At 38.4% G+C, this 24,136-nt stretch overlaps 1 protein-coding gene across 1 annotated transcript in view; it reads left to right on the forward strand.

Moving 5' to 3' along the window:
• Positions 1 to 23,273, forward strand: part of crppa (CDP-L-ribitol pyrophosphorylase A) — a 34,753-nt gene extending 11,480 nt beyond the window's left edge. Inside the window, exons 6-10 of the mRNA XM_036539500.1 lie at positions 728 to 825; positions 5,319 to 5,396; positions 6,330 to 6,422; positions 8,737 to 8,868; positions 22,942 to 23,273. Coding sequence (XP_036395393.1) covers positions 728 to 825; positions 5,319 to 5,396; positions 6,330 to 6,422; positions 8,737 to 8,868; positions 22,942 to 23,046 — 506 coding nt within the window. The 3' untranslated portion in view covers positions 23,047 to 23,273. The remainder of the gene's footprint in view (positions 1 to 727; positions 826 to 5,318; positions 5,397 to 6,329; positions 6,423 to 8,736; positions 8,869 to 22,941) is intronic.
• Positions 23,274 to 24,136: the final 863 nt, after the last annotated feature.

The following is a 24,136-nucleotide window of genomic DNA, read 5'->3' on the forward strand; positions in this document are numbered from 1 at the left end:
GAATCTTACAAGTGTGCGGCAACCATGAATGCATGACAGCTTAAAATTATGTTGAGTAATACTGACACTAAAGTAGTTTGTTTTGTATTTTCTTGCAGCTGTAAGTATTTGATTTGATTCAAGTGACTCATCATTCCCAAAGTTCAAAGAATGGCTTACAGTAATACTCATCACCTTATAATATTGGGTGGTACAGTGTACTCTACATTTTTATGATCTGATGAAAGTTCTCACTCCAGTTAAACACTTTCTAAATATAACAGGCATTGTTATAGATATGGAAAACACAGACAGCGTTTGGTCAATGACTGGAGTCCTTCCTGCTAAATAGCATATTTTAGGACAAAATACAGAAAAATTAGCACTTTTTTAAATAAGGTTGGAAGAATGCTTTCACAGGTAAACCTATCATTATAGTTAAGATAAAATAAAAATATTTTGTATTTTGGAAGCTTGTTGACTTTAAAAGGAAGGTTAACAGTAATTCTAAACATCTAAGGTATGCTCACCTCATAGGGGAAAGATTTTTTCATCTTGCACTTTTCAACCTTGAATTTAGGCATTAGCTTGGAGGAAATCCATGTATTGAGTGTGCTAAGTCGCTCTAACAATGTTCTCTCTTTTTGTCAACCACAGAGATGTAGGGAACTGTTCTGAGAAGAGATTAAGGCCTGAGTCAAATTCAAACAAAAGCCCCGAATTTTCTCTCTCTCCCTCTTCCTTTCAGAGACTCTTTCCCAGACGGCCTGTGTTGTCACAGGTGTGTGCGAAGAGTCTACACAGCTAGCACACGAGCTGCAGAATCGTCTTGGAGCGCTGGATATGGTACGTCAACGATGGCAACTTGCTGCCTCAAGACCTTTGAGATTGACTTTGGCTTACCATTCTCTTTCCCCTGGCTGTGAATGTCCTGGTTGGATCACCACAGTAGCTTTTACCCAAGGGCGTAATTTTGCATATGGACGATATGCAAAATACAATATTATTGCATATACAATATTTGAGCGAACTCGTTCGCATTATCTTTGGAGTGAAATCATATTACAAAATTCCAATGTCCCCTCGGTTGTTGTGTCCCTACCAATGTTGAGACCAAAACTACCCCCTTGCTTTTACCCCCCCGTCGGCATCAGATGTATGTATCTCAGTTGGGTGGCCCTGGTCGGTTCGGCATCTGTGAACAAATTTGCAGTGCAGCTCAGGGACGGCTAACACTCATCTCCCCTTCTATGCGTTCACCTCTTCCTCCCCCAGCTGAGAAAGAACAGATGAGACTCACTGTGCTCATACTTCATGGGAATTAGGTAAATCCCCTATATATAGCAGTACGCACTATTTCTCCTCCTTGATTTTAGAGATGACCCTCTTCCAAGATGGTCCCCTTGTTTTTTTGTAAAGGCTCTTCCTGGGATATTAAAAAGGATACATCTTCTGTGGTAGTTGATGACAAAAGGAAATGTACTGTGCATGACGTATTTCACTGTTGCTGCCTGACGCGCATCCCCCTTTGTTGTCAGTCCAGACTCCTTCATCATATTTTGTCAAACAGCGAGATCTGCTGTCGGAATCCCAGTGAGCTCAGGAGATATATTGGTTCATCACGTTCAGGCTGATGGAAAACAGGTCCGGGTGTGTTTAGGTGGCCTCTGTACTGGGCTCATGTTCCTTTGCGCACGTGTTTGATTTAGATACATTACTCCCGGGAGCTCAAAGAGAGAAGAACCAAAGTGCAGTGCAGGTGAATGGAGGGAGGGAGGGAGAGGGAGAGCTATAATTTGCCATTTGTGTATTAGAGTGCACTGAAGTTCCTGGAACATTTTTGTATTTGTTGTGATTTTTGTAGGGGGCCAAGCAGCATAGGTGTGTTGGCACCTTGTAGTCATTATTTTTTTCATTCATTTAAAAAAAAGGATGGCAAATTCATATGGTTCATGAAAAAGTCACAAAATGTGGCAGGTTTATAGAGAGCTGTGAAAGTTGTCACCAAATAGGCATTCTCATGGTGGTGCTATGATGTTCAATCAATATTTGTGCTTTCATAATAAACAAATTGTGTATAGTACATTTTGCAAAATATTTGAAAATGCATCTGCTCATACTGAAGGTATTTTTTAAATATTTAAAAGACATTGATATATTTTCTCTGCATCATGTAAAATGTACATCAATCAATCAATCAACCAATCAGTTCAGGTCAATCATGACCAAAAGGCAAACGGTAACTGCTGGAATGAAATTTGGTACACATACTATACGAGACATTGGTGTATGTTGCCATATTTCACAAAGCACTGTTTAAGATACCAGACTTTCAGTGAATTTGCCAAATGTATATATGATATATCGAATGATGCACTTGCCTGGGGGCATTGCATAAAATTTTGCATAGATTTTTGTAGTCTTTGCACACATTTTAAAAGGGTTGGACATGAATCTATTCTAAATGTCCAGATGGTTTTGTCTGCTTGCTGCCACAATGGGTACCAGGTTTACTTTGTGATCTAGGTCTCTGGTTCAAGGGTGGTGGGATAGGTTAAATACTTCATACATTTTTTCAAGTGTGGCATAAAGCCAGTATACTTTCCCCATGAACACATAAGTCCTCCATGTCTCCATTTGCTTCTTACTTGGCCCTCATAATCACCGCTGGCAGCTATATTTATTTATTTTTTTCTATTACCACCTAATTGGCCACAAGATGCATAAGCTGTACTTGCTGCTGAATTTACTGACGTCAGAAGGGACAAGCCAAGGTAAATTTCCTGTCCAAAAGATGCAGTGGCAGGCCTCTATAAGCTCATTCAGTCTAACTCAAATAATTCTGAACAGGTAAGACAGTATTGTAATAACATCAGTACGATCAAAGAGACGTCTATTTGTTTGACCTTTTTTGTGTCACTATGAGATGCCGAGGGCTCCAGACCACAGGGATCTGCAAATGTGTGTGAATATACACAGTCTAAGCAATTTGTCTGCCTGCTAACTGAATGATAAATGTTAAACCTGGAGAGGGGGGGGTAGTGAACTTGTGCTCATAATCATGGTTGTTTTGATTTTTGTTTTAGAAACACAGCTGGAATTGTTCCATGTGAAAATAAATCCCAGCTAGAGTGTTTGGGTGAATGTAGCAAACATGTATAAATCATGCTTGTCAGGACCATTGACTTGCTGTATGTGCTCAGTATACCCAAACAGATGCGTTCCCTTGGATTCATTTTCAAATACCTACTGTTTTCCCAAGACAACTTCAGAAATCTTCACACATTCCACTTCGTTTTCCTGCTCAAATCATGCCTTTTTTGTAGACTTTTGACATTTTACTACCATTTGGAACAATGACAAATGAGAGTGCATGACATGACATAGAGCCAAATGTTGTTTGGGCTGTCTTCTATATTTACTTGAAAATTAACATTAGTGTTACGGATACTAGATTTTACATGGTGTGTGTTGATATCCATTTAGAGGTTTCTGTATATCCACGTATAAGATTGCTGAAGACATAACTGTAAGATGCAGAATGCTGATTTGTCATAATTGTTCCCAGTTTTCAGTAAATTAGCTTGAAAACAGATACTAGATTTTACATGGTGTGTGTTGATATCCATTTAGAGGTTTCTGTATATCCACGTATAAGATTGCTGAAGACATAGCTGTAAGATGCAGAATGCTGATTTGTCATAATTGTTCCCAGTTTTCAGTAAATTAGCTTGAAAACCTTTAATGATTTAAGAAAATATGTATTATCAATATCTTCAGAATGGAATGGAAGCAGCTTGGATTTGACACTTCCCACCCTACATAATTTTGCTCTTCAGTCATGTGTTTGAGTCTTTCCATTGCCTGGGTGAGAATTTCCCCATGGTGGGTGGGGGGGGGGGGGGGGGGGGTTATCTTGTGAGCTGAGTGGAAGTTTGTCATAAATGGGGCATTTCACTTCTTCAGCAGTGCCCCCTTATCTTTCATGCTGTGCACTTGATATGAGACAATATATCTCTTTATACTCTTTAGATGAAAAAATGTGGAGTTAATCATCCACTGTTTAAATGAAGTTGTAAACAGTCATTTTTCATAAGTTATCAAGCATCAAGCACTAGCAAAAATGTGTGAGAAACTTTTCAAATTGGAGACTTGTGTCAGGTAGGAGGCATAGTTCTCACTGTGTGTTCCATTTAATTTTGTGCTATACATGCTATATCTGTTTCTGAATATTTTAAGTACATTTTCACCATTCCTAATCTCGCAGATGCAGTATTGCAGGTCTTGTGAAGAGAAGCTTTTGACACGTATTAGCTAGCTTTGTTGTCTGCATGTGGGACCTTGTATGTGTTGTTCTTATGGAAGCTTTTTGTGGGTTTGAGCAAAGCAGGAGCAGAACGCTGCCTATCTGCACTTAACTAAGGCTCGACTAGATTTTATGCTCAATGGCGTGCTCAACCTGGTTTAGATCAAGTCAGAAAACAGAATCTCATAAATCTGCATTTTTTGGCTTATATGGCTTTTGGTTTAACCCACACTCAGCTATCTCTCCAGAACAATTAAACCTTTCCATGTGTTTCCTATAACAAATTCATATTTCCCGTTTGCTTTGTTATTCTAACATTCAAATTGCACAATTCCGACCATGTGCCAAGCTCAGATCACAACTGTTTATATCTGCGTTTATTTCCTCTGTGCTCAGACGTTGATGCAGCACCCAAAGGCAGATTGATTACTGAGAACAGTGTGGTTTTGTTAGATAAGTGAAATATTCAGAAAGCCACATGCATCTCTCCATTTGTTTGGGAAGTATAAATCCTTTTTAAAGAGATACTAAGAGCACTAAATTACGCATTTAGGGCAAATGAACAGCAGAACAGTCTTGCTTGTGCTGGTAGAAGTCTGAATATATATGCATGAGCAATGGAAGAATGCTCCAGACAATCTTATTTTGCCACAGTGTCACAGAGCTCTGTGAGCCTGAAAACTTTTCACTGGTGTTCATATGGGGATTATTCGTAAATGTGCAGTCAAATGGGCTGCAGACACTGTTACAGTACTATGTGTCATTTACTACAAAGATAACACCCTTGTGATACGAACAAAACAATGCAAGCCTATTTTGCAGGTGTGTTCATTGAAATTGGTTGAATTTTTTTAGGCAGAAAAATGTATTGAAAGTTTTGCTAAAAACATATAACTGAATATGTTGTTGGACAGAATGCCCAAGTAGTAGAACTAGCTCGAATTTTGGAATGTGGGTATTCAAGTTTACCATTTGATTTTATCAGGGAGCAAATGTGGTCTAATTTTGATTCCTTTTTATTTATGCCAAAAAGCAGGTGGATATCATCTCAACATCACTCAGAAGTAGTGGAAATTTCATTTCAAAGAGCTGGAACTTCATCCATGTCACAGTAAGTTCTGATAACATGCAGATACATCACAGATGATAAAATGTCAGTGTTTCTTCCATCCCATTTGTCTTTTCCTCTCCTATTTAATTGAGAAATGTCCTTAGTGAAATTCCGTGAACATGGAACAAAACATGATTGTACAGTATTTTGCATACATTTCTTAATAAAAATAAAAATAATGTGATTTGCATCACTTATCCTGCACCCTGTGTCCTGTGTTTCACTTTGCAAATAAATGATGTTGTATGGAACAGTGCCATGGCACATTAACCAAATTCTCTCAAACATAAAACATTTTGACTTTGTATTTGTTTTGTATTTCTGTGATAAGTACCACTGTGAAGGCCACGATGCAATTACAAACACCACATCTGTCCTATGTGTCTCATCAGTTGATACCCATGATGCTCTCTGTCTCATTTTGAAGCTTGCCCAGTGCTGCAGTAACATCTCCTTGCTGGTCTAAAGAAGGCTGTAGTCTAAAGAAAGAGGCTTTTTCCATTGGCACAGTTGTTTTCCTGTCATGTTGATTCCAGACACTTAAGATGCACTGTTCTCAAAATACTTCACAAAGAGCAGTTCTCAAAATTTACATCCAAAATGTCTTTTTTGCTGATTAAGTACCATTTCAGTTCATTTATTATGATATTACATGTTGACAGTGAGCCTAAACTGACTATAGGAGATTGATTCTTACATGTTAATGTAATTCTGTCTCACTGTTTTTGATCACTGTCTACAGATCCTACTTATGTCAGGTATTCTTATAAACAGTCTGCGCAGTGTAAAATGTAAGTGAAAATGCAGTACTTTTTCCACAGCAATCAATCTTCTGTGGCACTTCCTTCACTTTAAAATGGTTTCTGGATGTGAGCGTCACCTGCACCTCATCAAAGTCCCCTGTTTCAGCATCTGTTTGTTCTGTTCCCATAGGTGAGTAACTCTTACTTGGAAGATGTACAAGAGCTGGTGAGGACATTTGAGGAGAGTGGCCATGCAGTCCTGTATCCAGTTGTTCTGATTTTGGTAAGATTTGATGAACGTTTTGTTGAAAATTTTATTGTGCTGGTAGGAGCGATGATGCAGGCATGTTGCTGTGATGTCAGAGCTGACTAAAATTTGGGATTTTCTCCAAATATTATGTAGCTCTCCTTTCTCCCATCTGATATTGGAATGTGCCCGTCTGAGTTATTTTGCTTCTCATGTAAGGGGCATGTGGGCTTAGAGATGTGACCATAAGCCCACAAACGTCAGAGGAATGCTCTGAAGTTTGTGATCCCAGTGCCTATCGAATTGAAACTTTCTTGGTGTTGTTGATGTCTGTCAGGGTCCCTTCCCACAGACTTGGATTGAACACTCTCATATATCCTCTTAAAAACAGACACCATCTGGAAAAAGGAAGTAAATGTATTTTTAGACAAATTGTAGAGTATTGCTTTGAAGTTAATTCACTATTCTTGTTATTGTTTGGTCTTTGCATGTGGACTATGTGAGCTGTGTTCTACCTCAGCACTCCACAAATTAACTACCTTGCTGTTTATTAATAGGATCTGGGTCTCTTCCACTTTTTGAAGCTCTTAGTGACTGTCTTGGGACTGAGCAAAACATTGCTTTCCCCTGAATGCAAACTTATAATTGATCCAACACTGCTGAAAGGAAACATTTTCCGCAAAGGAAAACCATTTATTTTCTTTTGAATGTGACTTTTTCACCCTAGGAATAATATGATTCCCAAAACAAAGCACTCAAAAAAAAGCCTGGAGCATTAGGCTTCTGGTTCATTTCCAACATACCTCCCTCAAAACAACTCCATCTTAATCACTCCAAATGTCATACATTATAACTTGATTAAACTTGCACTTTGATTTGTTAAGGATTGCTATTGCATTTCAATTAACTTCTAAAAAGCCAACAAAAAGGCTGTGCTTGCATGGGGCCATATGCCAGGATGCTTGGAGGTGGGATTGACTCTTTGCCATGCCAGAGTGAAAGCATGTGTGCGGAGCAAAGTTCACTCATTGGGTGAACTGTGTTGTTCAGGTAGAAAGGACCCACAGTATATAGTATATTATTAAAAAATTATTCTGATTTTCACTGGCCCTGTGATTTTCACGGCGGCTCACAAATGCAACACAAGCCCAGATAAATTTGAGGCGGCTCCAAATTCCTCTTCAAATTGACCGTGCGAAGCAATTGTCGGATTTTACAGTTATTAGAGTAGGCCCTAAAGACAACAGTTTGTGTAATATGACCTGTATCAGATGGTATTTATTAAGTAGTTAGTAGCTATGAAAAATGATCTCCTGGAATAATCAGAGTTTCATGTTGTCATCAACCAACTCATTTTTTCTTTGGGATTATCTAGTTAATGCTGAAACCACATTTAACTTGACTCAAAAATTTTAAAAAAAGTATGGCTGCAAATGTAGTGTTTGGAATTTTTTCTGAAGAGAATAAAAAGAACCATCAGTTCCCATGTTTGTGTGAGGTTACGCACACCCACAGTGGTGGAACCGCTAATAACGTGCTTCGGTATGCTAACGCAAGAAATGCATTATTACATTATTGACATTTATCAGACACTCTTATCCGGAGCCACTTACATAGATCGTAGTTTTAGATATTTATGCAGCTGGACATTTACTGAGGCAATTCTGGGTTAAGTACCTTGTTCAAGGGTACAGCAGCAGTGGAATTGAACCAGCAGCCTTTCGGTTATGAGCCCTGCTCCTTACCACACGTGCAATACCACACTGCTGCCGCAAAGAATATTGTTATTAAATTGTTTTGTTTGTCATTTGTTTGGGGACTCTCCTTCAGTGGAGTCCACCTCTCTGAGTTCATCATCGGCAGGAGTGCATTATGTATGTAGCACTGGCTTAGTGCATCAGCTAAATGACATTATGGTGATCAGTACTGTTACTATCAGTATTAATACGTGTGACTTTTCCATTCACTAACCATGTCCATCAGTGCCACCATTTGGTGAAGAACGTAATGGTCCTAGAAACCACAGAATGGACGGACAGAATGACAAAGGATAAAGGCTTATTTGCCAAAAAGAGCACCCACTGTGGAATGATCACTTGGTTGCACTTTATCAGGGGAGATTATAATAACCATGATAAAACTAAGCCTTCCCTGGCACCCATTTACTTAGAAATGTGACAGAATTACAATCAATGTTCTGTAAAACAGGCATCTAAAGAAAACACGAACGTGCAGTCATAATAATCATAATGAGTTTTGAACAATGCGCTTTAATTGCTGCAGTCTCCCATGTCAGGGATCCTTGGTGCTGTAGTGGTGTTCTTTACGCCACGCTCTCCTGTTTTGATAGGTGCAGCTGGACGTGTCAGAGCAGTCCCCTGTGAGCGAGAGGATGGCAACGCTGGGCGCCATCAGAGACGTCGCAACGGAAGCGAAACGGAGAAATATTTTACTCTACGGCATCCTGCTCAATCACGTACAGGTATGCCTTGCGCTCTCTTTATCTCTCCTCATCCCTTTGCCTCTTCAAACAGCCTAAGTAAATTAATAGTCCCCTGGAATGCACTTTTGTAAAATGAAAGAAAAACAAAGAGGAAAATATTTCAATCCATTCTCTAAAGTCTTGTCTCCTCATGTAGCTGCTCTTGGGGCAAATTGCACTGTCTGTGGTGTGTGTTGAGTGGGTGGGCGTTGTGTGGGTAGTTACGAGGGGGAAATGTTCTTTGAAAGAATCTTCAAGCTCCTTTATTTTAGGGCCCACTTTATGAATGATACATGCTATCGACGAAGAAAGGCAAAGTACAATGTAAAGTATGTATGGCAAGTACAATGAAAGGTCATGCAATAGTCTATACTCCATACCAACCAGAAAATTTGGAAGAGCTGTTGCTGAGTTCTCATTAGCACTTTTTCATTAGCAAACCCCCCAGTCAGTACACTGAAGTGCAGGGGTCATGAGGTTGTTGTCAGAGTCTCTTTGTATCAGTAAATATTAACAAAATTTTTGACAAAATTTTGTTTTCTTGTGACTCATTTATTGCAGAGGGCTCAAAGTCATTATAAAAACAGGTATATAAGAAAATTATTTTTAAAAAAGCTATTTTTCAATTAACAATGACACTTTGTATTGAAGCTTATTTTCCTTTGAATTTAAAATGTTAGCAATATTGCTCATTCTTACCAAAAAGACAAGCATATATTGAACATATAGCTTTTACAACTCAAACGTGTCACACAAAAGATAGCATGTTTTCAAATTGTTGTGCAGTTTGTGTAATGGGGGGGATATTAAAACATATGGCCTGTACTTTGGAGACATTTACTTATGATAAAGACTTTCCAAAACCTAGACACGATAAACTGCAGTACTTCATGCAGGGGCCATTACATTAGAAATGAATTGCAGGAAGAAAAAAAAAACACTGCCCTGGGCCGCGGTTCAGCAAGCGAACATGATTTTTCTGTTGACATTGCCTCGACAGCGCTAGTGGGGCTGACACAGGCAGAAGATAAAGTAAGCTCCTTTCTCACACAGTCAGTGAGGCAGCACTGCACATTACAACCCACCATCAATTTTTTTTGTCTAATTACAAGTAGTGTTTTATATTCTTTAGTTTGAAGCACATGCTGTGGTCGATAAAACATGTAAGTTTGATTGCCCTTTTCTCAAAGCCACATACCAGTCCTCCTTTAGTTCAATAAGAGTGATGCACGGTTGTCCAGCCATCAGTGGAAACGAGGAAAGGGAGTGAATTAAGATAATATGTTTTCATGATGATGCAATGCAACTCATTGTGAGATAGTGGAGTGGCCGATAAAGACACAGCATAAATCATTTTCTTAGTTTATTGTAACAGAGATAATTTTCCCCAGATGGCTTTATTCATACTCATCAAAACCATTGCCAGTTCTCCCTTTTGTTTTGACCGTGTGTACAATAATGCTATACTGATGGGGAGTTTTAAATCAAAGCTTCTGTATTTTTAATTTGAGCATGAAATAATAACTGATACTGACACACTTTACTGTACTTGCACATTTTGGACCTAAATATGGATCTAAATATGGCATCTCTCTCTGTTTTTAATATAAAGCATGATTTTTCAACAACAATCTTGCTGTCAGAAGAGTAGAGTGATGAATGAAATATAATCAGTATTGAATGAGGTCTGGTTTGAAATGTACTTTCATATTTCATAAGAACTACTCTGTACACATAACCAAGTCTTTTTAATCATTCAAGAACAAACATCTGCTTTAAACTGTTCAATTTCACTGCCACTTTGGTTTGGTGCTTCAATTTGAGTTTATGCTGTTCACAGACAGTGCATCTCCACTGAAAAAGTTCAGAACCTCATGACATGCCAGCACTGCCACTGAATGTTTTAACTCCGTAATCTTTTTCAAGTATTGCATATTCTTTGTTGCTGGAAACAAAATGGCTGGTAATGACCTCTGTATATTAATCATTTTCATTGCTTCTGGTCTTCAAATAGTTTTATTTAGTTACATTTTTCTCCAGAGAATGCACTTGGTTTTTGGTATGATAGAATTTCACGACTTGTTTAAAAATTGAATTTTTTAAACATGTGGAGAGATTAGTGTAAGAACACACTGACATTTGATGATGATCTGTAAATACACTGTTATAAATAGCTTTTGGCATTTTATAAAAAAAAAAAACAAAAAAAAACAACACTATATTTGTCTAGATCTTGAATTGCTTCCCTTCTGAAGTGTAGGCCTTTGTCACATTTAATTTCCTTACATATTTGCCAATACCTGCATGCTGTACAGTATTACCACAACACCTTTCTTAAACAGTATAACGCAAAAAGGAGAACATACATACATACTATGCACACTATACACAACATACAGTTCGAATAATGTGTTAACATACACCGTTTCAAAGTTTTGTTTGACATTGCCTGTGAATGGAGAGGTACGGACTTGGAATGATTTGTGCACAGGAGAATATAGTCATTGCTGAATTTGATCATGGCTCGTTCCTGTGACATATCTTCCTTACATGGCCTTTGTAGCAATGTAGGCTCCCTGATTTAGTGTGAAATACCTTATGTTTGTTGAAATTCCCTTCTTTTAAGGATGTTACTAAATTATGTTATTCCTTGACTTCAGAATGGCCTGTCATTAACTTTGCATTACACTACAATTGTTTACTTGTGATTCCTCCAGCCTTTGTATTGTGACTTAGGCTTGCTGCTTCAGTTGCGAATGGAATGTGTTTAGATTCTGAGCATGAATTAAATTGGATGCTTTTTAATACCACATTAGACAGCAAGACTGATTCAGAAAATAACTCAATACAATGGCATGTCATCTCTGCTACTAATTAGAGTTACATTGCCAAAACTGAGTTACCATTTTCATCTGTGCAAACCTTAGAACTGCTCCTCAGTACAGCCAGGTGTTGATAGGTGTTGATGTATAAATGTATAAACATCCTTGATTTAACAAGAATAAGGAATGGTAGTTAGGTAGCTAGATAAGTTGGGAAGAGGGACAGATCAAGGCAATAAGTGAACATCCATCTTTTATTTAATTCTTGAGATAAGACAGTTTCAGTGAAATTATAAAGCCCCCTTTATATCAAAGAATTTTCCCCACTTTTAGGGGATATATATTTGTTATTCAGATATGACGCTTCCCTTTGAAGCAAGTGTGCATTTGTGAACATGACCTTGGAGTCAGGCCTGACCCTGGAAAGTTGTGGGTTCAACCCCTAGTTGAGTCATACTCAGGATAAAAAATGGCACCCATCTTGTCTTGGCAGTCAGTGTTAAAGATAGATTAAATCGCCCTGTGATAGATGGCCATGTTGTCCAGAGGATTTACACCAAGATGTTCTGCATATTTCACAGAAATATGCAGAAGCTGTGACCCAAAGTCTTGGGCTGTCTGAGTCATGAAGACTTGGGCACAGCTACCATTTGCCCTCGAGGGGCCGTGAGAAGATATCACCCGGATCTCCCAAAAAAAAACAAAAAAAAAACACAACACTTTTAAAGTGCTTAATATAAAACATGCGTTATTATATAGCCTACTTAATGCATTCATTACATATTCATAATGATTCTTCATAACGCTTTATAATATTCAGCATGAACATTTCTATACATTCATAATTGCTAATAATAGCCTGCATAATACACAGTGACAATCTACATAATGTATTATATGAAGAAAAGATGATGTGCATTATGTACTCCATAGGTGTCATTCATGTAAGTTCACATCCTCTGAATGTGACTGTCACTTCACTGGGGGTGTACAAAGAGGGCTTTTTGAGATTAGATGATCAGTTCCTCAAGTATCTGTACATATTTAAGGACAGTAATCTCAGGGGTATTGAGATTAACATAATAGGTCAGAAGATTATGAATATGTATCGATGCATATGCAAATATTATAAACCATTACAAATTGTTTTGATGTACTATGAATGTTATAAATACATTAATACATATTGCATTGCAATCATATACTTCAAAGAAAGTGTTAGAATCACTTTTAAATTCTAAAATGACACAGGTAAACTAGATGGAAAACCTTAAACAGCTTGAAATCCTCTGCCTAATACATGATATCCCTGTTCTTCACAAAGTGAGGTCATGTTCTCAGTTGGCGGCACTCAACCATTCAGTGAAACAAAATTCAGAGGAAAAAGCAAAACTTCTTCAATGCATCTCATAAAATAAGTAAATAAAAACATGATTTAATTTATCTTAATCAACTGAAGTTGTGATTAGGGCATGAAATACCAGTATGTTGCGGCTTTGAACCTCAAGAAGTTAGTTAAGGTATGAGAAGAGCCTCGTACCTTAACTAACGCTGACAGATAGCACCCCGTGTTGGTTATGCATGGCTGCCTTTATGCATCAGAATGACACTGGAGTGACTTTTGGCCAGGGCACATGGTAAGAAAGCCCTTTCTCTGAGCTCAGTCCTGGGCGATGGCAGTAAGGTGATCTGGTGGTGTGAAAATGGTGATTGTATCCCCTATCAATGGTTGCCGCGGTGATAGGAAGTGACACTGGATCTCCCTTGCGTAGGGCCCTGGTGGCCTGTCAGTCGCTGAAAAGAGTTGTCACGGTGATATATGGGGGTTCTAATCCCTGTACTGAGAGCCCTCATGTTTACCCGCCCGGTGCTTCCTCTTTGTCAAAGAGGCCAGACGAGGAATCTTAAACCTGAGAAGAGATTAGCCGTCTGTAAAAAAAAAAAAAAAGAAAATGATGGTACGCGTCCATTCACCTGCCCTAGTATCCCTCCGAATGGGTAGCTGTGAAACATAACACTTCTGGATGGGGGGGGGGTATTACTGTACTTGTGCCCTTTCAGGGGCAGGTTACAGGTCACGACTTTGCACCCAAGCCTTCAGTACCAAAGTGCTTTTAGGGTTCAAGTGATGGTTTCAGAAACATTCCCAGTGCAGATGTGATTCAGAGATTTAACAAGGATTTAACACACCAAGATGACTAATCTTTAACTACACAAAGTCTAGCACTTCCTGAACTGCCCAGTGTTACAGCCTTGTGCTGAGTTCTCTGAGTAAATCATTTAATGAATAGACCTATAAGGATATAAAGTATCTTCCTGCAGACGTCACCCTACAGCAACAGTTTTCATAACCTTTAACATTTTGTGATACACAAAAATAAAACAGTACAGTTTTTATAATATTGTAGCTGTACTATCTATACTGTAACAAAAATAGTTCTTTCATCTAACAGCAGTAGTGTATATGTTACTCTCAAAGTATGTTGTGGTATGTACAGTATATTCTTTAGCTCAGACCTGTTTTTGAGAATGTATTTGTTGTGGTGCACTCGAGAGCAGCTAAATGAATGGTAGAGATAAGGGGATGAAATGTATGGAGAAGTTTGTAAATGAAATATTAGTGCAGATCCGAAATGCTAAATCTGTTTTGAATTACTCAAATAACATTTCCAACAGTGCTGACAGGTTTGGCCTTCTCCACTTGTTAGTGTCAGATTTATGTTCCAGTATGTATTCCAGATTCACACAGTGTTTTCCCCCATCATGCGAGTAATTGTCTCACTTTATTATTTATCTCGTGTTTATTGATAATTTCAAATTCCTTGTGAATAGCTGTGGAAGCGCTAATGAGTGACTCTGTTTTCCCATTGGAGTGATTAAATGTATTTTTGATGGAATCCCGGAGAGACAAGCTGCCTCCAGTGATGGATTTGCAGAACATCTGAAGTGGACATTCAGTGCTAACATGAACAGGTTATCGCTGTTTTTCCCACCTACAACCATTCAGATGTTTTATTAGTACGTGTGAAACTAAACCAGTGGAGTTTGGCCATAAATTAGACATGTTGAAGCTCTGTTTATCCAGCTTTGATTCCTCAGATTCAAAAAAGAGTGCAAGAAGTCCCTTTTCAATAATGCTGCCGCTGTTCGCTTGTTATATTCAGTTGTAAAATAACATTCCAGAAGGGAAACAAGTATAAACAAAGGATGCCTTCTCCAATAAAATAAATTCCACCCAGGTCCTTGAGATTAGTTTGTAAACATTTAATCAGTCCAAGAATGGAATATATTCATGCGTTTATTTATAATTCAAATATATGTACACACATATACCGATGTGTTTATTTTTTGACTATACCTCTGCTTGGATTTTATTTTGACCACCCAAGTAAAGTCAAGTAAAGAGTTTCTAAGCCTCGATAATCTTTTGGAAAACAAAGCAGTTGCTGGAGTAGGCGTTAGCCTTTCTGTCTGCTTTCAGGGTTTATACTATTGTTTTCCGTTAAAAATACATGTAGCCATGCTACATTCTCTCACTCTTTCTGCTTGCAGCAGACCATGCGGTAATAACAGTACCATCTAGTTTGTCATACTGCCATTACAATGAAACACGTACAAAGCTCTGTTAGTCTACTCGGAAAATTAGGATAAGATACAACAGTGTGGCCCTCACATTAAATGCCATTTTATCTGATTTTGAGAGCAGTTTTACATTGCAGTGCGCAGTCTGAGAGTTATCTCACGTTTTCACACCTCCGATCCTTCGGACAACGTCGTCTCTGCATCTAACCACAGTTTAGTCTGCGATATTCTGTTGTTTTGACAGCACTGTAAAAACACGTTGTTGCACAAGCTGTTTGTATCCTTGGCTGCGCTGAGTTGTGACTGGGATCAGACAGAATTATGGAACTGTGCTGAGGGCACTGAACTTGTGACCAGTATGTCGTGGGATCATAACCAGGTTGTGGCCCAGCTCTTTTGTCATTGAACAAAGATCTATATTTAACCTGAGTTGCCCTTTTAAACTGAGTCGCTCTTTTAACGTAAAATCAGTTGTCATGTTCATCTGAAAATGATTTTCAGTTTATTGCTGGGTAGGATGTAATAATATTTAAAACCAAAGCTGATTGTGCATTTATACTGATGAGTGTCACGTTATAGTTATATACCCCCCTTAACCAGCCTATTTAATTGCCATTTATAGTGTACATACCAAAGAGTTAAATGTATGAAACAATAGAGGCTGATATGCCTTTTATAAAGGTTCATCATTTTAGCTTTTTCCAATGCAGGACTTGAACGTACAACCATCTGATTACAGCCTGTTAGACCACTACACCACACTGCCTCCCAAAGGGTACACTGACATTAGCCTCCATCTTTTTGTCTGCAGTAATAAGAAGGTATTGTTACATTCATTGTATAGAAATATGTCTCTTGGTGAGTCAAGTTTAAACAAAGTCATCACTCACTTGAACTTGTTGACATAATGCAGTGTTTGCCCTGAAAAGACCAGCTTCCTTTATTTTCTTAGCAGAAATAGCCTGTGTGGCAGCTTATGTCTGGGGTGTGCTCAGCGAATTGAAGAAAAAGAAATCATGCTTTACAGGTGATAACTTTGCTGTTTGGTTAACCAGCAGGAATTCTATAGATGTTGTATTTGCTCGGACAGAAAGCGGAAATTCGCTTGGTACCCTGAAAGTGATTTTTCATCATACCTTGACTGGTTTATGTGGAAGGAATGTGCTTGTGTCAATGGGTCTGTGGAAGGGCGACATCTCAATAGAACCGCAGTTGTACCTGCCAGATGATTTGAAGCAACTTGCAGTTTTACAAAAGCAGGGATAAAGACTGTAAAGCCCATCCACACTCAGACAATATGTGGCCCTTTTTAAATGAAATGAGGCTGAATGTGAATGACAAGGTAATCAGAAATACAGACATCCAGGCACCGGGTCGTGCTGGGTTGTTTTTTTCTGTTGAAGAAATAACAAACCGCAAGGACCCAGCAAAGTGTACTTTAAATTAAATATTACATGGTATGTAAATGAGAACCTCAGTACTGTAGATTTCATTTTTCAGAATGCCTTGTTTACATTTTACTGATCTCTTATTGTTTTAGTGAAGATGCTTTGGTAGGAGTGTTACAGGAATCCCCACTCACTCCTTGTGTTTGTCTATGCTTTATGTATTTCTCCCTCCTTTTTTATATACTTCTCCCTCCTTTTATGTGACTTACAATCTATCTGCTGGGTGAGGTTACCTGTGCTATAATATCCTGTTGGATTTAAGCTCTTTTTCAGTCTATGAACATGAAAGTAATCTGACCTACTGCTCTCATTGTTTACCCCCCAGCAACTATCTGAATGGGATGTTGGGGGGGGTTCAACGAATGAACCCCTCAGTTCCTATAATAATATCCAGAGAGTAATGTTCTGTCAGAGTCAGAAATATAATACCCTTTAAGGGGCATTTTTGTCAAGTCCCTTTATGGATTTGTTCTATTCTTTCCTCTGTGACCAAATTTTGCAATCTCTGTGCTAAGGGTGGACGTCCAATAAAGGGACCTGGAGTTGTGCATTATGTAAGATGTTTACAAGTATGCCTGTAAACAGAAGACTTTTGAGGTTTTCCTTCAATCTCTTCCTATACTGCATTCAGGACTTTGTTGGTCAGTGATCACACTGCCCTCTTGTGGCGATGTTAAATTCTTACTAATGGAGTATTGAGGTCATACTAATTCTGAATGATGAAAATGAGAAGTTGTTGTTTTAATGAGAAAAATAATTGAGTTGTTAAGATGATGTCATGTTATTCAACTGCTTCTTTGAATGAACTGTTTGGACCTTTTTTAGCCGGGAGTGCAATGATGGGACTCCCCAGTATTCCTGGTGATCTGCTGCTAAGTGATTTCCATGTGATTTCCTACTGAAATTGGGAACCTCACTTGTCTTGGCCAGGATTCATGGGAAGGTCAGCAGAGCTCTCGAGCTTACCTCTGACAGCAGACTGCAGAGGTGAAGTGTGATATGACAGAAACATACAAATTGTCATTGTTAAATGCTGAAGTGAACATTTTCCTTAATCCTTTGTGCCTTTCGTATGTGTTGTGAGGATATTAGTGATGTAGAGGTAAATGCATTTTGTGGTATTTCTGAGTGCTGTTAGTCAAGGGTTCCCTGTTGTGTGACTTTCCAGTGTGGTTGCTTTCCTGTATTTGAGAAATGAAGGCATATCACACACTCTACATATACACATCACAACAGATCATAAATGTAGCAGTGAATCAACAATATATATAGTGGATATTGTGTGTTCAATATGTGCATGTATGTGCACATGTGCACTTGCATGCATGTGTGTACTTGTGTGTGTGTGTGTGTGTGTGCATATGTGCGTGTTTGTGTGTAATGATATACAGTATGTTTGCCACTGTTCTGTGTTGTGCTGACAAGTTATTTTTAGACAGAGACTTTACATTCAGTGCTGATTCCATCGTCATGACAACGGTCTGCTCTGCCAGTCTATATTTATGTGACAACAGCTTAATTCGAACCATCTTTTCACAAACTCTTCATCGTCAAACTGTTCTGTGCGGGTAATTAGCAATTTATTCAGCAATTTACTTACTGCAGGAACATACAGACTTAGTTATATTGCGAGGGACAAGTGTTTGTTGTACCGTGTAGTATGTGCCTACTGCTTTGTTTTGAACAAAATCAATGTAAACTAATTCGTTTCAGGAGCTTAGTTGTGAATAAAATAGATGTCACCACAAGAGTGAACTGTATTGAAAATATTTTGTAACTCATGCATGATTAATACATGTTATTTCATGAAAAGATGACCCTACACATTTTGGTTTTACGAAAAAAAAAAAGTTTTCTGTCATTTTTTTTTTGGAGTGATTTTTTAAGGTATAGCAGGCAGACAAAAACCTTGATTTAGTTCAAGCTCCATTTAAATACATAAAAAACATCAAGAAGGGAATATCCCATTGGGTGTACCTTTTTATATGAAGCGATGAAGTACTAATTCAACTAGAATCTCAAGTCTTAAAGGGAGGGATATAAGCGCAGTAGACTGACATGTCAATCACACAATTGTAAACATGGGATCACAGCAACCAGAACTCATCAGCTGCATAAGTAGTCATTATCTTTGTAGGTGTGGTCAATGTTTTTGTTGTTGAGTGGTGGGGACCATGAGTCCTGTTTGATTCCTTTCACAGAAACAGTTTTATCCACATTCTGTGGGGAACGGTGGTGTTTGAGGGTGTCATGCTGTATAGCATTCTGCACTGATCCATCGGCATGTTTACATTTACATTTATTCATTTAGCAGACGCTTTTATCCAAAGCGACTTACATAGGTTACAGTTCTTTACAATGTTATCTGTTTATACGGCTGGATATTTACTGAGGCAATTGTGGGTTAAGTACCTTGCCCAAGGGTACAGCAGCAGTGCCCCAGTGGGGATCAAACTGGCAACCTTTCGGTTACAAGTCCTGCTCCTTAACCACTATGCTACACTGCCGCCCTGTTTATTGGCTAATGTGGTGGTAATTAGATAAGCCATCCATACAATGTAAGGATCAGTGATTCTGCAGCATTTTGCAAGGCTGGGAATCCTGAAACAGGTGGTTTAGCTAGAGAGGTTCTGCTTATTCACCATATATCCAACTCAGTGTTCATCCTCAGAGTTCACATACCAAAACACTCTCTGCTCAAACTAAAAGGACTAAAGTGAATTAAAATTTCACATTTCTTGCTCCCTGCTTGGTGAGCATTTTGTGCCCATAACAATGGGCATAATGACCTCATTATTGTTGGCTTAATTTTGCAGTGGCTGTAGTTTGAGCACTGAATCCAGTCATCTTGTTCTACCACTGTAGTTATAGTAAGCAGATGCAGTAGGACCTGTATGTCTCACACTGTATGCCATATCATGGCATTCTAAAACAGCTGCTAGATTGACATGCACACACACATCTGAATATAGCAAGTAACAGTGGACTATGTAAACTATGTAATAGAGGCTGCTAGGTTTTAATACAAATTGCTGTTGGACTGTTGCAATTTCCTGTACAGAATTTACGTAAACATTATCTTGGGTATGTTTGATTTATTAAGTGTGTTCTATCAAGAAAATAGAGAATACAGCTTTATATATTAGCTATCCTAGACCCTAGATGAGGTTACTACTAGAAATACGATAGGTTGCTACAGTACTCTGTATATTGGCTGGTCTTCAACCTCCCAAAATATTTCTTCACTTCTAATGTCCCTCCACTCGATCCTGATTATGGATAGCATATGGTTCAGACCACAGATGCTAACCTGCTTGGCAGCAAGGGGAATTGTTCCTCCATATCTACAAACACACACATACATGCACATACACACACAGATATGAGAGTAAAATGGGTATATATATATATATACATATATATATATATATATATATATATATATATATATATACATACCAAGTAATGAGAATGAATTTCAGATTGTATATAATATTTCACTGAGTGAGTCATTGGGCAGAGCAGTGTTCTTAAACCATGCTATTAACATTTCCAGACATAATATTTTGATATAGCCCATAGCTTTGTAAAATTTATATACCTTTATAATTTAAAATTTTAGCTCTCACAATAGCTGGATGAATATTGGTGGGAGGAGTTAAAATAATTGATTCCTTCTGCCAACATAATGACTTTTCTGAGGCCTGCCTATTGTAGACATGGTTTGGGTGGGATGTAATGATATTGAGTCGACTGGATTGGCCTCTTCATTTTCTTGGCATTTCTTAGCTGCCAGCTTTCCATATAGTCTTCAGAAACCCAGACCAAATGTAAGCTCCTTTCAGTCAAGGATTAGGATCTTTGCTTTACAAGTTTTTCCATTCTGAAAGATGTAGACAATCTTAATTTTCCAGTGAGGAATAATGAGCTGTCTTGTTGCCTTCACTAACTGTATTTGAAATTAATTGTTTTTGAACTAAAATGAATACTTCTGGTAGTCCATAGACAGTATGGGTTGACAGCTTAATATTTCCATTCCATGCAAAGTGAAATATTTCCTATAAAGTAACACTTAAAATGTCCCGTTTGAACACTTACCCTGTAAGTAAGTGTTGAATTGAATATTGCATTGTATTTTATGGAGTATGATTCATATCCTAAGGATTGTATTATTCAACCGAGAGTTGTATTATCCAGATTTCCTTAATTCTTTGATCAGCCCGGGTGATCTTGAAATATTGCTGTTTATGGTGTTTTTCATTTTGTCATGTTCTTTTTGCACAGTAGTCATAACAGCAGACACCTCAAGAACAGAGCTGTCATTAAAACTGGTTGGTTGATAAAAAATATCTGAACCAATTTTCTGTAAAATACATTGAAGATGTAGCATAGCCTTTATGGATTTACCTTTTTTAATTCTTATTATGTTGTGTTAATTTGATACAAAAAAAATAATTACTCGTCCTGACGGTTGCTCATGTGAAATGACTTCTCAGCTTACCCATTAAGACGACATGAACAGATTTTGAATCACTCGGGGTGCGTTTTATGGTTCTTAGCTGTAAAACGGAGCTGCGAGAATGTGCCCTTGTGCAATCTGAGGAGTTCCCGAGCGGGCTTGGCTCCATGCCCCTGCTGGGCTTGTGCGTGATCCTGTAATGAAGGATACTGAGTCGCTGTCAGGGTGGAGGAGTGCAGGAGCTGGCACACTCTGCTTACTGCTCACAGATGTCCTGGCTCTTCACCCAGCACTGCATACTTGTAATTAAGCAAAAGAACAAGGGCCTACCCTACATCAAGAAAACAGGAAAACCTTTTCTCTTCTTTGATGTGTTTAAAAAAAAACAGGGTCAAAATTTAAAAAATGAAAAAAAAAAAAACATTTTAAAGCACAGGAAATGCTGAAATTACACACTCTGGAACTTGTTCAAAGCTATCATATTTTGATTCAATAATAACTTTGTGTTTCTTTAATCAATAAATGAGCACTGGTTTCTTATCCAGTTTTTTTTTTGACTGAAATACCCTTTGAGTGGAAAATGTGCGTAATGCGACTCTATGGAAACTGGTTCTTATTAAGGGGCACGTTTTTAAGAGTTTGGACTTTCTTAGCTTGTGTTTGCCATCATCCTTCCAATCCCAAGTGGATCATGTGTGTGCTTCACTACATTCCTGAGGAAGAGTACTCTTCCTGTGTTCCATGATGATGGAATGGCTTTTTAAAACTCTGAAAGCATGCCACCGTAGCCCATTGTATAATGGCTCTGTTTTTCTGAGATCAGTTGCAATGACAGCAGTTGTTTTATAACTGATGGAAAGATAATGGCTTGGAAAAATATAAATGAAAGCAATTAAATAACCAACTTACATTAAGGAACAACACGGAACCACAGCAGTAGTTCTTTTTTTTACATTTTCTTTCTTTTGAGCACAGGGGTATTCTGCCTTACATCGTAAGATGGAGTGCTTTATTGTCTGTGTTGTTACAAAGATCTTGAAAATATCTTGCACTGTGAGCTCTGAAAAATGTCACTCCTTTTGGCTTAAGAACATTAGTTCAGTGCAACACATTATAAACATGAAATGCTTTAATTTACTCAGTTTTTCCCCCCATGAAAATCTAACAATAATTGCTTTCATCTGTTGATTGATCTCACTATCACATAACATCAGAGTCATGATAAACCTCAAACTGAACTGCTTAACAAGATTTAATTTTTGAAATTCAGATGTTTCTATTCAAAGTGTTTGTCTGGTCTCGCTCCAATAGAAATATTGTATTGCAGAAGAACAGGATAAATGTTGCACCAAGAAACTGTGACTGCTCCCCCTGCAGAATATTCTGTTAAGCTTAGACATTTTAAGCTTTCTATTTGATTCCAGCAAGAGTTGTACATATATTTAAGCACAGTTTGGCTCTTGTCAGTACAACGCTGAGAGCAGACATTACAGGTATAGGTGTAACACTATGTGATAGTGGAACTGTAGCAGTTAGAGACAGAAACTAACAAGTAGATGTGTGAGAGTGTGAGAAGAGATGGTGGCAAAACAACATTTTAACACGGTGCTAATGGAGCTGTAACAGAACCAGGACAGAGGTTCACAGACAAAGTTGTAACAGTGAGATCAGCAATCTACAAATACAGATACAACAGTGAGAGGAGAGTAGACACCTATGGTCGGTCTGCATGACTGACAGTGTCTGTCTTTCCATGTGTCAGGGTGCGGAAAAGTGGCAGGAGGCCATGGAGAACCTGTCCCAAGTCACTGCTGCCCTCATCAAGGAGCGGAACCCTGCCCTGACTGGCCAGCTGCTGTGGGTGTGAAGACCTTCTCCCTGTCACTGCTCAGTGTCTTTGGCATCTGGGTGAACTATGACGTGTTTATTTCATATGGCCTTTTGAGACGGCACTGTACTTTACTCTCCCCTGGAGAGACACTTTACCACACTGCTGATGAGGGCCCCGACTACAACAAGGCAGGTGGTTTTCATATATGGTCTAATGAATTTCGTACACTACTGTCATTATCTGTGTATTATTAAAGGTTTGCAATTCACAACAGCACATTTTCAGAACCTGTGTTTCATTTCGCTCTTATTGTCAACCAGCTGGAGTGGTCCCCCATCAGGTGTCCATGTTAAGCCTTGTGTTGGGGGCGACAGTGGCTCAGGAGATAGAGCAGTCGACTGGGGATTAGAAGGTCCCTGGTTCGAATCTGGCTCATCCTGGCAGAGTGTCGAAGTGTCCTTGAGCAAGACACTGAACCCCCAACAGCTCCCAGTGGCCAGTTGGTAAGCCTGTATAGCAGCCTCTGCCACTGGTAGGTAGATGTGAGGCATATAACTGTAAAGTGCTTTGAGTACTCAAATGAGTAGAAAAGCGCTATATAAATGCAGTCCATTTGCCATTTATGCTCAGTGAACCCTTGCACCTTTTACGGATTATGTTATGAACATAACTGTGTCCCATTACTCTGCACTTCCACTCATGGTCTAATTAGTCTGATGTGATCAGATATGGCAAAAAAATCAAAGCCTGTGTGTAATTTCAAAGAAATATCTTTTTTTATGTGTGGAGTTTATTTGGGCAGGAAAAAAAGAACAAAAAAATTCCCACAGTTAAATTTCTTTGGAAGACAATTATAAGGCAGTTTAGTTTGATTTTTGCACTTTCACATCCTATTAGCAATATTAGCAACATGTTTATATAGAAATTACAAGAGATTATATAACATCTGAGTCATACATGTTTGATGTCTATATACATATTGTGTGATCTCCACCAAAACACTTTCAGAATACATGAACAGTTATTAATGAAGTTACTCACATGCACAAAGTCAGTATATTCTATATTAATGCATTGATGTAGGTCAGCATCACTTGCAGAGATAGGTCTGCCATTGAAATGACTG

The sequence above is a fragment of the Megalops cyprinoides genome, chromosome 10 (assembly GCF_013368585.1).
Source record: "Megalops cyprinoides isolate fMegCyp1 chromosome 10, fMegCyp1.pri, whole genome shotgun sequence".
NCBI lineage: Eukaryota > Metazoa > Chordata > Actinopteri > Elopiformes > Megalopidae > Megalops > Megalops cyprinoides.